General features: G+C 48.2%; 1 protein-coding gene across 1 annotated transcript in view; it reads right to left on the bottom strand.

The window, feature by feature from the left end:
• Nucleotides 1-11,566, bottom strand: part of LOC130266460 (TOG array regulator of axonemal microtubules protein 2-like) — a 32,159-nt gene extending 20,593 nt beyond the window's left edge. The window contains exons 1-7 of the mRNA XM_056515727.1: nucleotides 11,336-11,566; nucleotides 9,932-10,146; nucleotides 8,238-8,398; nucleotides 6,976-7,022; nucleotides 4,474-4,682; nucleotides 2,783-2,943; nucleotides 1,526-1,572 (exon numbers count right to left, since the gene is read on the bottom strand). Coding sequence (XP_056371702.1) covers nucleotides 1,526-1,572; nucleotides 2,783-2,943; nucleotides 4,474-4,682; nucleotides 6,976-7,022; nucleotides 8,238-8,398; nucleotides 9,932-10,146; nucleotides 11,336-11,375 — 880 coding nt within the window. The 5' untranslated portion in view covers nucleotides 11,376-11,566. The remainder of the gene's footprint in view (nucleotides 1-1,525; nucleotides 1,573-2,782; nucleotides 2,944-4,473; nucleotides 4,683-6,975; nucleotides 7,023-8,237; nucleotides 8,399-9,931; nucleotides 10,147-11,335) is intronic.
• Between the last annotated feature and the right edge of the window lie 911 nt (nucleotides 11,567-12,477).

Below are 12,477 nucleotides of genomic sequence, written 5' to 3'. Positions count from 1 at the left end.
CACCACGTGTTATGCGCAAAACAAGCTTTGCTTTCCCCATTAGATGTACTCAGTGTTCTGCAAGCCTGTACTTGTAGGGAATGAAGTGGTCATCCACAAATTTCACTTTTTGCTCTGCTTCACAGTTCGATGGGTTTATTCCCTGCCTTCTTTCCTGCACAGACACCCAAGCCCTACAAAAACATGATCTGCCTCAAAGTATTTCTGATCATGGCTAGTGCTGACAATTCAAAATTTTCTTAATGGAAAGAGCAGAGTGCAGGTCATTCTGAAATCCGTTCCAACAGACCTGTTAAAACTAAGAAAACTAGTACCTGGCTTCACAGAGGATAAAATCACTTCGTAGCCAAGCAGTAAGAGGGGAAGAACTTTCACAAATAAGGATTTTATTTCCCCAGTAGAATGATAAGGACAAAAACGCACCAGGAAAGGTTTTATGATTTATCTAATTTCTAGGACAGAATTAGTCCAGCAAAAATGTTGCCTTACATATGGAGCAATACTTCTCTCTATAGGCATTTAGAATTCCAACTGCATATCAGCAATTAAGGAGTCATTCCAAAGGTGCTCTACCCAGGATTTGGCAGAACTAACCCTATAAAAAGAGACCAGAGGACCTGATCCCTTTTTCTGCAACTGCAAAATTATTTCTTCAAGTCTCATCTCTCCTATCATGGCATGCCCAGAAATGGCAAAGGAGCAACAGACTTTGATTGAGGCTTTCAGCTTGAAGGCATTGGCTGCCACAGATGCACCAGAGACTGCATTTTGTCTGGTACAATTCTATTTGTCAGGGATCAGGCAAGGCAGGTCCAGGGGACAAGGCAGAAAGCACCTCCTCCCCCAGCCTCAGCCTGCAACACTGACACAGGCAGAGAGAGTCGGGCAAGAGATTTGTCACTGTGAACCTGCCATAGGTGGCTTTGGGCTTGTGCTATCAGAGCATGACAAACTCAGGCCATGCATAGGCTGCATTCATTTGGAAGTCTCCATCTCCTTAAGTGGAAAATTCACAAGGATTTTGTGTCAGAGGAGGTTTGCCTATTTCTCCCAGTGCAAAACCAGGCCATGTCCATGAATCTCCTTCAGATCTCAAAGGGTTCAGCCCAGAAACTATCACAAGGAAAGGATTTCTCCTTCAAGGACAGGAGGGAGGAGTGGGAATATTTCTCATTTCATACTAAATGCCTTCTTTTTCACTGCTAATTGTAACACTAGAAAGGCAGCAGGGAGATAAAAGGCATGTGCAGGATAGAGAGGAATGTTTCCTTTTCCTGCACTGCATTTCCAGGGCCCCAAGATACCACTCCAGCTCCTGCCACCTAACACTTCACATTAGAGGAATTTGCACAGCATCAACAGAGCTCACTCCAAGCGACTCTGGGCTCAGGGAGAGTCTATGGAGCCCACCAAGGAATTGAAATAAATGAGATTTTGAAAAAATGGATTTAACCAAGCTTTCAAAATGCCATCTCTGCATCAAGATTCCAATGATCATTTTGGGACACACATGCCCTGTACCTACCTGCATGTTCAGAGTCCTTCTCTTTGCTTCTGCTGCTGGATCTTGGCCTTGAGAAAATGAGGACAAAAGAAGATATGAGGAGGTAGAAGGAGAAGGGAGGGAAGATGTGTAGCATAAAAGGAGGCAATCCTCTTTGCATGGTCACTCTGATGGAGGGGAGAATGCAACACATCAACCCAAGAAGATGCAAAGCTGATTAATTGTCCTTAAGCTTTCAGTTGCTGCAGACAGACAGAGCTGGCCTTCTTCAACTTGCATCATAACTCCCCAATCCTGCTGTCTCTCCTTCTGGAGCCAAGGGGCTCCTACAGCCTCTCTGAAGCAGCAAGAGCTGCTAAGCTGAGACATGAGTCTGTATGGAGGGCAGCTGCTTTGGTACTGCTGCCAAAGCTTGACTCTTCCTGCTCGTGCCTTACACTGGTGTCAGTCTCGTGCTACAGGTGGTCAGAGCACTGTGGTGTCCTGAGGAGGATATTCCACCTCCTTATTCTTTCAAGAAGAAAAAGGCTTTTTCCAACTCAGCTGCTAGGCAAGGATATTCAAATTGCACTTTAAAACCTTACAGAAATGTTTCAATTGGAATGATGCTTCTGTGAGCCCTTCTTTATTGTAATTAGTCAGATAAGCTTGACAGCTACATTTTCTCACACATATCCAAGCCAATATCTTTCCATCAAGCACAGTCATATAAATCTTCTCTAGCATCTTGCCCTCTTTGATTTTTAAGCCCAGACCTAAATAATAAACATTGGAGTATACATCTGTGCCCCAAAATTTATCTGGGATCTCATTTCACAGTGGAGGCCAAGAAACAGACAAGTTACTCCTGATGTTTACAGATGCAGCACTGGAATTTGCAGACACCTGTCCAGCAGTCAGTATCTGCCCCAAACATATTATTTTGGATGCTGAAGTGTACAGTCAAGGATCACAGTGTTCAAAGATCAGCAGGATCCAGACCCATGCAATACAGTTCCCAAATGACACCACAGACATTACAGAGGGACTCAATAGTCCAGCCCATCAGAGGACTCATCCTGAGGTGCTTCTAAGCCCTGCCTCCTCTTCCCCACCACCACCTCTGCTCTTGGGGCATATGTGGGGTTTGACATTGAGCAGCATCATCAGAGATGGGCAAAATGGTGAATACACAGAGGTTTGACTAAATGCATGGGAGCGCTGGCTGTGCAAAACAACCTCACAAGGCAAGAAGAGTGAGCAGAACAGTACAGTGGAGCAGCAGACAGCTTGGCTTACCTCATCTCCTGGGACTCTTGGACATCCAGCTGCAGAGAGCTATGCAGAGACCCTGCAGCACTGCCAACCACGGGACTGACTGCCTTGCGTATAGGGGGGATCAGAGGGAGTCCCAATGAGCCCTTCTTCATATCCCCTTCTGTGGCATACAGCAAGGAAGCCTGGAAAGAGAGGAACACAGTGCTCACATCAAGCATCCAGCCTTGCCCCCATTCATGGGTCAAGACATTTAGATATGCCCTGAGAGGAAAAGTCAAACTGATGAAGCAGATTGGCCTAGGATGGGGAAAGGTGGCCTAGGAAAGGGAACTGCTGAGGGAGAGATCCTGTCACACATTTGCCACCTCTCTCCTAGTGCTCATTATTCCGCAAGTGTGGCTACATTCCCAGCTGGAATCCACACGTTTGCCATCAAGATGTTCTGGGGTGCCACTGCCTGCACTGGCCTTTGGGATGGAATGGGAATGGGTTTAGATCACTAGTCTCTCTTTAGGTACCAAACAGCCAGTGCTGATCTCCAGCCAAGTCCCCACAAACCCACTCTGCAGGATGTCAACTGGCTTTTCTCAAGCCCCTCATTTCTTCTGCTGCTGCCCTTCCCTCTTACACTTCCCCAACAGCCTTTGAGCCCAGAAGCTGCTGAGTTCTTGGGATGCTTGGTACTGTCCAGCTCCAACACATCCATAATCTCAGGCTCACTGGCATTCAGGAAGTTCAGCAGAACTCCCTGCCCTCCTGCTCTCTGCAAGGTCTCTGTCTGCTCAAGTTGCTCCAGGGCCCCTATGCCATGGCAACCAAAGCGGGGTGTAGGCAGCTGTGGCAGATGCACAGCATTCCTTAAGTGTCCCATCATTTCTGCCACAGTCTAGAGCCAAATCAGGAACTGTACGAACTCTAGGGAACAGGTCAGTTTCTGTCAAGGATACATTGGGCCCTTCGTCAGCTAGGCTGAAATCAAGAACACAAGCCTTTGATTGGACATTTTGTCTACCAAAGATGTTGTTCATCTGCCTCCTCCTGCACCCCAAGGCAAACCCAAAACAACTGCAGGTGCTGGTCCTGCTGCAAAGGCAATCGTGTGGCTGGGCTCTGGGGGGCTGCTCTCTACACACTCACCTCCAAACCCTTCCCTCTGGGCAAAGCCATGCCAGAGCACACAGCTGCCCAGAAGCTGAGAACTCTAGAAATAGCATCAGAGACAGCTGTGCAGAAGGCCATGGCTGTTCAACTCAAAAGCTGAGACAACCTGGAACTGACTTTGCAGGACTGCCTGTTCCAGCAAACACCTTTTCCATCCAAACAAGACACAGCTGACAGAAAACACCACCAAGACATAGACATGGTTCACAGATATCCATAGGTTACTGAAGGTAGAAGGTTTGCTTAGCTGGAGTGGACAACTTTAGCATCTCTGACTGCTTGTTGGTGTTTTCTAAGCTACAAGACAGAGGAAGAAGCACAACAGAGCCCAGAAATCATTCAGAGACCTCTCCTGCTATTGACACACGCTGAGGACATGAAGTCTGCACTACACACCCATTGCAAAGACAGCCTGAAGCACAGTGTCCAGCTGAGCTCATCTTTAGCTCAGCTGCTTCCTTTGCTCTATACCAAAGGAAAATATCTCAAATGTCTCTCTACAACACATAATCTGAAGATATGTCACACCAGGCTTAGCTTGGTCTCCTTACCTTACACATTTTTCCTTCTGAACACAGCTCCAGCTTGTTTCTACTGCCATCATCACCAGTGTCATTTTTCCTATTCTCTTGCTCCACACTGAAGATTTTAATTGTGTTAGAAGCAGGAGAGCTCTTCTGGATGGGAGGCAATGGTTCAGATGGAAGGAACATGCAGGCTGATGGCCGCACCGACTTGGAAAATATGAACCTAGTCAGGCCTGCAATGTGGAGACAAAAAGTAGAACAGAGGCTATGATGCAAACCTAAGCATCAAAAGCTCCATATTCCATCAGACACATTTCCTGGAAACTTCTATATAGCTGCACAGGGAAACATGCTCCTGCCAGCAGCCCCTTGAGGCAGGCCAGGGGCACACCCTGAGCCACTTGCACAGAGCTGCCAGGGGAACAGCCTGGCCTCTGGGCTGCCCTGGGACAGCAGGGAGCCCAGAGCCCTGTGCTTTCCAGCAATGGCTCAGCTGCACATGCAGCCTCCTGCTCCTCTCCCTGCCCCACAGCTGACCAGCCCTACAGCTCCACGGGGCACTGGCAGCAGCACAGCTGATGGCAGGGGCACCTGCAGGGCAGAACTGCTCCCTGGCAATGTGCACAGGCTCTCCAGGCTGGCACAAGACCCTTCCTCCTGCCAGAGAGCGGCCCAATTCCCACCTTACCTTTGTGTGAGACTGAGCCATGCTCACAAGGGAACAGGTGAGTTACGTGAACTCCCACCTTTACAATGAATCCATCTAATGGATGAGGTATCCAGGAGTTTTTCTAAATTATTCAGAAGATCACACTGTCGTTTTTTTTCAGGATATTTCCATCACTATAATTACTGTGAACTGTATGGAAGTGGATAGCCTGGAGAGAGCTTCTACTGCCTTGCTTATGTGTTCCTCATTCTCTCCACCCTCCCACCTCCTCCCACCACTACTTCGGGATCCCTTTCCTTCCAAACAGTTGGCAACCCACTGTGGTCTTCAGAATTCGACAATTACACCTGGGAAATATTTGCTTTCCAAATGTAGATTTCATGGCACTTGTTTAACTCCCACTCAGTTCTGGGTTTCGTTTTGTTGGTTGCTTGCATTTCCCTTTACAACAAAGGAAGTGCAGGCACATGAACGATGGCACCCCACATTAGAGGTGAAAGGAGCTCTGCACTCCCCATTACATGTCCCCAGTATTCAGGGACCCCATATCCATAGGGGACGAATCGGCTTTCGAACGCGTTCCCTGCTTTCTTTCCTGTAGAGACACCCAAACCAAACATAAACATGACCTGCATCAGAACATTTCTGATCATTGCAGTTAAAGCCAATTCAAAATATTCTTGGTGGCAAGGACATAGGGCAGATCATAAAAAGAAGACCTTTTGTAAATCTGTATTTCTTTATCCCTGTCAAAGGAGCAGGTCTTTTATAATAGTGCAAATGGTAATGTTTAATGATTTAGCTCATGTCTAATAATGAACTAGTCCAGCAAAAATGTCACCTTAATTAGCGAGCAATACTTCTCCCTATCTGCATTTAGCATTCCAACTGCATATCAGCAATTAAGGAGTCATTCCAAAGGGGCTCTACCCAGGATTTGGCAGAACTAACCCTATAAAAAGAGACCAGAGGACCTGATCCCTTTTTCTGCAACTGCAAAATTATTTCTTCAAGTCTCATCTCTCCTATCATGGCATGCCCAGAAAGGGCAAAGGAGCAACAGGCTTTGATTGAGGCTTTCAGGTTGAAGGCATTGGCTGCCACAGATGCACCAGAGACTGCATTTTGTCTGGCACAATTCTATTTGTCAGGGATCAGGCAGGGCAGGTCCAGGGGACAAGGCAGAAAGCACCTCCTCCCCCAGCCTCAGCCTGCAACACTGACACAGGCAGAGAGAGTTGGGCAAGAGATTTGTCACTGTGAACCTGCCATAGGTGGCTTTGGGCTTGTGCTGTCAGAGCATGACAAACTCAGGCCATGCATAGGCTGCATTCATTTGGAAGTCTCCATCTCCTTAAGTGGAAAATTCACAAGGATTTTGTGTCAGAGGAGGTTTCCCTGTTTCTCCCAGTGCAAAACCAGGCAATGTCCAAGAATCTCCTTCAGATCTCAAAGGGTTCAGCTCAGAAACTGCCCCAAGGAAATATTTTCCACTTTAAGGAGAGGAGGAAATATTGGGAATATCACTGCTAATTGTAACACTAGAAAGGCAGCAGGGAGATAAAAGGCATGTGCAGGATAGAGAGGAATGTTTCCTTTTCCTGCACTGCATTTCCAGGGCCCCAAGATACCACTCCAGCTCCTGCCACCTAACATTCACATTAGAGGAATTTGCACAGCATCAACAGAGCTCACTCCAAGCGACTCTGGGCTCAGGGAGAGTCTATGGAGCCCACCAAGGAATTGAAATAAATGAGAAGAGATTTTGAAAAGAATGGATTTAACCAAGCTTTCAAAATGCCATCTCTGCATCAAGATTCCAATGATCATTTTGGACACACATGCCCTGTACCTACCTGTATGTTCAGAGTCCTTCTCTTTGATTCTGCTGCTGGATCTTGGCCTTGAGAAAATGAGGACAAAAGAAGATATGAGGAGGTAGAAGGAGAAGGGAGGGAAGATGTGTAGCATAAAAGGAGGCAATCCTCTTTGCATGGTCACTCTGATGGAGGGGAGAATGCAACACATCAACCCAAGAAGATGCAAAGCTGATTAATTGTCCTTAAGCTTTCAGTTGCTGCAGTCAGACAGAGCTGGCCTTCTTCAACTTGCATCATAACTCCCCAATCCTGCTGTCTCTCCTTTTGGAGCCAAGGGGCTCCTACAGCCTCTCTGAAGCAGCAAGAGCTGCTAAGCTGAGACACGAGTCTGTATGGAGGGCAGCTGCTTTGGTACTGCTGCCAAAGCTTGACTCTTCCAGCTCATGCCTTACACTGGTGCCAGGCTCGTGATACATCTGCTGGTAAAAGCAGTGCTGTGTCCTGAGAAGGATATTCCACCTCCTTATTCTTTCAAGAAGAAAAAGGCTTTTTCCAACTCAGCTGCTAGGCAAGGATATTCAAATTGCACTTTAAAACCTTGCAGAAATGTTTCAATTGGAATGATGCTTCTGTGAGCCCTTCTTTATTGTAATTAGTCAGATAAGCTTGACAGCTACATTTTCTCACACATATCCAAGCCAATATCTTTCCATCAACACAGTCATATAAATCTTCTCTAGCATCTTGCCCTCTTTGATTTTTAAGCCCAGACCTAAATAATAAACATTGGAGTATACATCTGTGCCCCAAAATTTATCTGGGATCTCATTTCACAGTGGAGGCCAAGAAACAGACAAGTTACTCCTGATGTTTACAGATGCAGCACTGGAATTTGCAGACACCTGTCCAGCAGTCAGTATCTGCCCCAAACATATTATTTTGGATGCTGAAGTGTACAGTCAAGGATCACAGTGTTCAAAGATCAGCAGGATCCAGACCCATGCAATACAGTTCCCAAATGACACCACAGACATTACAGAGGGACTCAATAGTCCAGCCCATCAGAGGACTCATCCTGAGGTGCTTCTAAGCCCTGCCTCCTCTTCCCCACCACCACCTCTGCTCTTGGGGCATATGGTGTGGGGTTTGACATTGAGCAGCATCATCAGAGATGGGCAAAATGGTGAATACACAGAGGTTTGACTAAATGCATGGGAGCGCTGGCTGTGCAAAACAACCTCACAAGGCAAGAAGAGTGAGCAGAACAGTACAGTGGAGCAGCAGACAGCTTGGCTTACCTCATCTCCTGGGACTCTTGGACATCCAGCTGCAGAGAGCTGTGCAGAGACCCTGCAGCACTGCCAACCACGGGACTGACTGCCTTGCGTATAGGGGGGATCAGAGGGAGTCCCAATGAGCCCTTCTTCATATCCCCTTCTGTGGCATACAGCAAGGAAGCCTGGAAAGAGAGGAACACAGTGCTCACATCAAGCATCCAGCCTTGCCCCCATTCATGGGTCAAGACATTTAGATATGCCCTGAGAGGAAAAGTCAAACTGATGAAGCAGATTGGCCTAGGATGGGGAAAGGTGGACTAGGAAAGGGAACTGCTGAGGGAGAGATCCTGTCACACATTTGCCACCTCTCTCCTAGTGCTCATTATTCCGCAAGTGTGGCTACATTCCCAGCTGGAATCCACACGTTTGCCATCAAGATGTTCTGAGGTGCCACTGCCTGCACTGGCCTTTGGGATGGAATGGGAATGGGTTTAGATCACTAGTCTCTCTTTAGGTACCAAACAGCCAGTGCTGATCTCCAGCCAAGTCCCCACAAACCCACTCTGCAGGATGTCACAACTGGCTTTTCTCAAGCCCCTCATTTCTTCTGCTGCTGCCCTTCCCTCTTACACTTCCCCAACAGCCTTTGAGCCCAGAAGCTGCTGAGTTCTTGGGATGCTTGGTGCTGTCCAGCTCCAACACATCCATAATCTCAGGCTCACTGGCATTCAGGAAGTTCAGCAGAACTCCCTGCCCTCCTGCTCTCTGCAAGGTCTCTGTCTGCTCAAGTTGCTCCAGGGCCCCTATGCCATGGCAACCAAAGCGGGGTGTAGGCAGCTGGGGCAGATGCACAGCATTCCTTAAGTGTCCCATCATTTCTGCCACAGTCTAGAGCCAAATCAGGACCTGTATGAACTCTAGGGAACAGGTCAGTTTCTGTCAAGGATACATTGGGCCCTTCGTCAGCTAGGCTGAAATCAAGAACACAAGCCTTTGATTGGACATTTTGTCTACCAAAGATGTTGTTCATCTGCCTCCTCCTGCACCCCAAGGCAAACCCAAAACAACTGCAGGTGCTGGTCCTGCTGCAAAGGCAATCGTGTGGCTGGGCTCTGGGCTGCTCTCTACACACTCACCTCCAAACCCTTCCCTCTGGGCAAAGCCATGCCAGAGCACACAGCTGCCCAGAAGCTGAGAACTCTAGAAATAGCATCAGAGACAGCTGTGCAGAAGGCCATGGCTGTACAACTCAAAAGCTGAGACAACCTGGAACTGACTTTGCAGGACTGACTGTTCCAGCGAACTCCTTTTCTATTTAATGAAGACACAGCTGACAGAAAACACCACCAAGACATAGACATGGTTCACAGATATCCATAGGTTACTGAAGGTAGAAGGATTGATTGATTGCCCAGAACTTTAGCTACTCTGACTCCCTGTTGCTTTTTCTTGTCCATAAAACAGAGGAAGAAGCACAACAGAGCCCAGAAATCATTCAAAGACCTCTCCTGCTATTGACACACGCTGAGGACGTGAAGTCTGCACTATATGCCCTGTGCAAGACAGCCTGAAGCACAGTGTCCAGGTGAGCTCATCCTTGGCTCAGATGCTTCTCTGGTGTCACATCACAGGGAAATGGCCTCTGATCTCTGCCTACAACACATAATCTGAAAATCTATCACACAAGACTTAACTTGATTTCTTGATTTCCTCACCTTATGTAGTTTTCCCTCTGAATCCAGCTCCTGTTGTTTTCTGATGTTATCATCATAGCCAGTGCCATTTTTCCCACTGTCCTGCTCTCCACTGAAGATCTTGCTTGGTCCAGCAGTAGGAGAGCTCTTCCTGATGGGAGGCAACGGCTTGGAGGGAAGGAGCACAGAGGGATTTGCCATGGAAAACCTCTTGGCAAGAGGGTAGCCAGTGAGGTCTGCAGAACAGAAACAGACGCTGCGTTGCAAACCTAAGGCATCTGAAACTCCATATTCCATGGGAAATTCCGTTCCTGGAAACTTCTATATAGCTGCACAAGGAAACATGCTCCTGCCAGCAGCCCCTTGAGGCAGGCCAGGGGCACGCCCTGAGCCACTTGCACAGAGCTGCCAGGGAACAGCCTGGCCTCTGGGCTGCCCTGGGACAGCAGGGAGCCCAGAGCCCTGTGCTTTCCAGCAATGGCTCAGCTGCACATGCAGCCTCTTGCTCCTCTCCCTGCCCCACAGCTGAGCAGCCCTACAGCTCCATGGGGCACTGGCAGCAGCACAGCTGATGGCAGGGGCACCTGCAGGGCAGAACTGCTCCCTGGCAATGTGCACAGGCTCTCCAGGCTGGCACAAGACCCTTCCTCCTGCCAGAGAGCGGCCCAGCTCCCACCTTATTTCTGTGTGAGGCTGAGCCATGCTCACAAGGGAACAAGTGACTTAGGTGAACTTACACCTTTATACCACCATCAACACATCTAATGGGTGAGGCACTTGAGGGATATTTAACTCCTAAGAAAATTTGGTTAGTTTTGTTTTTCTTCAAATAGCCCATGTCTAATTCCTCTAATCACTATTGAGTTAACATGTCTGAATGGAAATGTTGAAGGATCTTAATGATAAGGGGAAAACAAAGATTCCTTCTTGACATTGGCCTTTTGTGAATACCCAGAAAAGACCCCCACAGCTGTGACTGGGATTTCTGCAAACCACAGAGAGCTCTCAGCATGCTGGCAGTCCTTGCTGGTGTTTTTATAGCACTGCAGTAGCATCATCAGGGTTGGACCCAATCACCAAGCAGAGGAAGAACAGGAAATTTATCTGTACAGAGACCCAACATTGATGGCAAACAAAGAAACAGGACTTGCATCTCCAGACCATGTCCAATTTGTGCTCATCTGTAGCCACAGACCCGTTCCCGGCTGACACTATGAGTGATTTGGCTGCTGTCCAAAAGGAGGAAGCAGAGAAAACTAATGACAGAATGTTGTGATGCCATGGCTGTCCTTGCAGGATCACCTGTAACTGTCAGCCACCCACTCTGATACAGAGCCAGTACTGACCACCATGGACCAGTTTTCCCTGAAATCTGATGGTTTTTTTTCATTTGGCTCAGGCCTTTCAGCTCCTTTCTATCCTCACCTTTTCCTTCAGTGGTCTTTCCTTTTCCAGTAAACTCCATGTTTGACCCCGTGCTTCTGTCTCACAGAAGTATCTGGGTTTGAATTTGGGAACGGTCTCCGAGTAGACAGTGACAGGAGCCTGGTCCCCAGCCCTAGAACAAGGTGGGGTGACTCCAATCGCCAGCAGTGGGCACAGACAGGCAGAGCCAGACGCGTCTCCCGCTGCTGTGTCCGTGTCACCCACAACCTTCCCAGCCCCAGCGCGGGGCGGCCCCTTTGTGACGCGCTCGCCCGTGGTTCTCTCGTTTCCATGGCCACAGAACCCCCACCCCAACTCCATCCCTTCCCTTCCCTTCCCAAGGGCAGCCAGCCCTGGGCCCGGCCCAGCCAGGCCTGAGGGTTTGACATTGTCTAAAAAGTTGACGTTTTCCAAAGCTTCTTGTCAAGGCCTTGATTTCTGGAATTCTCACTCACTTCTGGGTTGCAGCTTGTAGGTTGGGGATTTTGTTTATTTCTCTTCACAACAAATAAAGTGGTGAGACACAAAAAATGGCGCCAGACATTGGAAGTAAAAGAAGCTTTGCACTCCGCAGTAGATGACCCCTGAATTCAGTTGGCCAATATCTTTAGGGAACAAATTTGCCATCCAAGTTCCACTTTTGCTCTGCTTTATTGTTCTAGTGGTTTATTCCCTGCTTTCCTTATTGCCAAGACACTGAAACCAAACGTAAACAAGGTCTGCAACAAAACATTTCTGATCTTGGTTTCCCTGTTCCCAGGGACAGGCTCCAAGGCTGGACTGTCACTTCACACAATGAAGAAGAGCTGCTGCACTTGCCAGTGGCTCTGGGGGCTCACGATCAGTGCTTTGAATGCAGCTTTTCTGCAATATAAAAATAGGTTCAAACAATGGATTTTCCACATTCTGTCAAAACCAATGGCCACACAGTCCACATGTTGGGGCAGAATGCTGTTGGCAGACTGGGGGCAGCCCCAGCAGCTGCTCTCCCCATGGCTGGATGGCCATGGCAGAGGAGGCAAGTCTCTCACCCTGCCCACTGCTCTGGCACACGTGCTCTGGAGTTGCTCCCACTGAACTCAGGCTGCTGCTACAGCAGCAACATCACTTCACACATTTGATAACAAAGCCTTGGAATGGCA

Source organism: Oenanthe melanoleuca, unplaced genomic scaffold, assembly GCF_029582105.1.
Source record: "Oenanthe melanoleuca isolate GR-GAL-2019-014 unplaced genomic scaffold, OMel1.0 S051, whole genome shotgun sequence".
NCBI classification, from domain to species: Eukaryota; Metazoa; Chordata; class Aves; order Passeriformes; family Muscicapidae; genus Oenanthe; species Oenanthe melanoleuca.
Note: the sequence above shows the minus strand (reverse complement) of the source record. Positions and strands in the feature narration are given on the sequence as shown.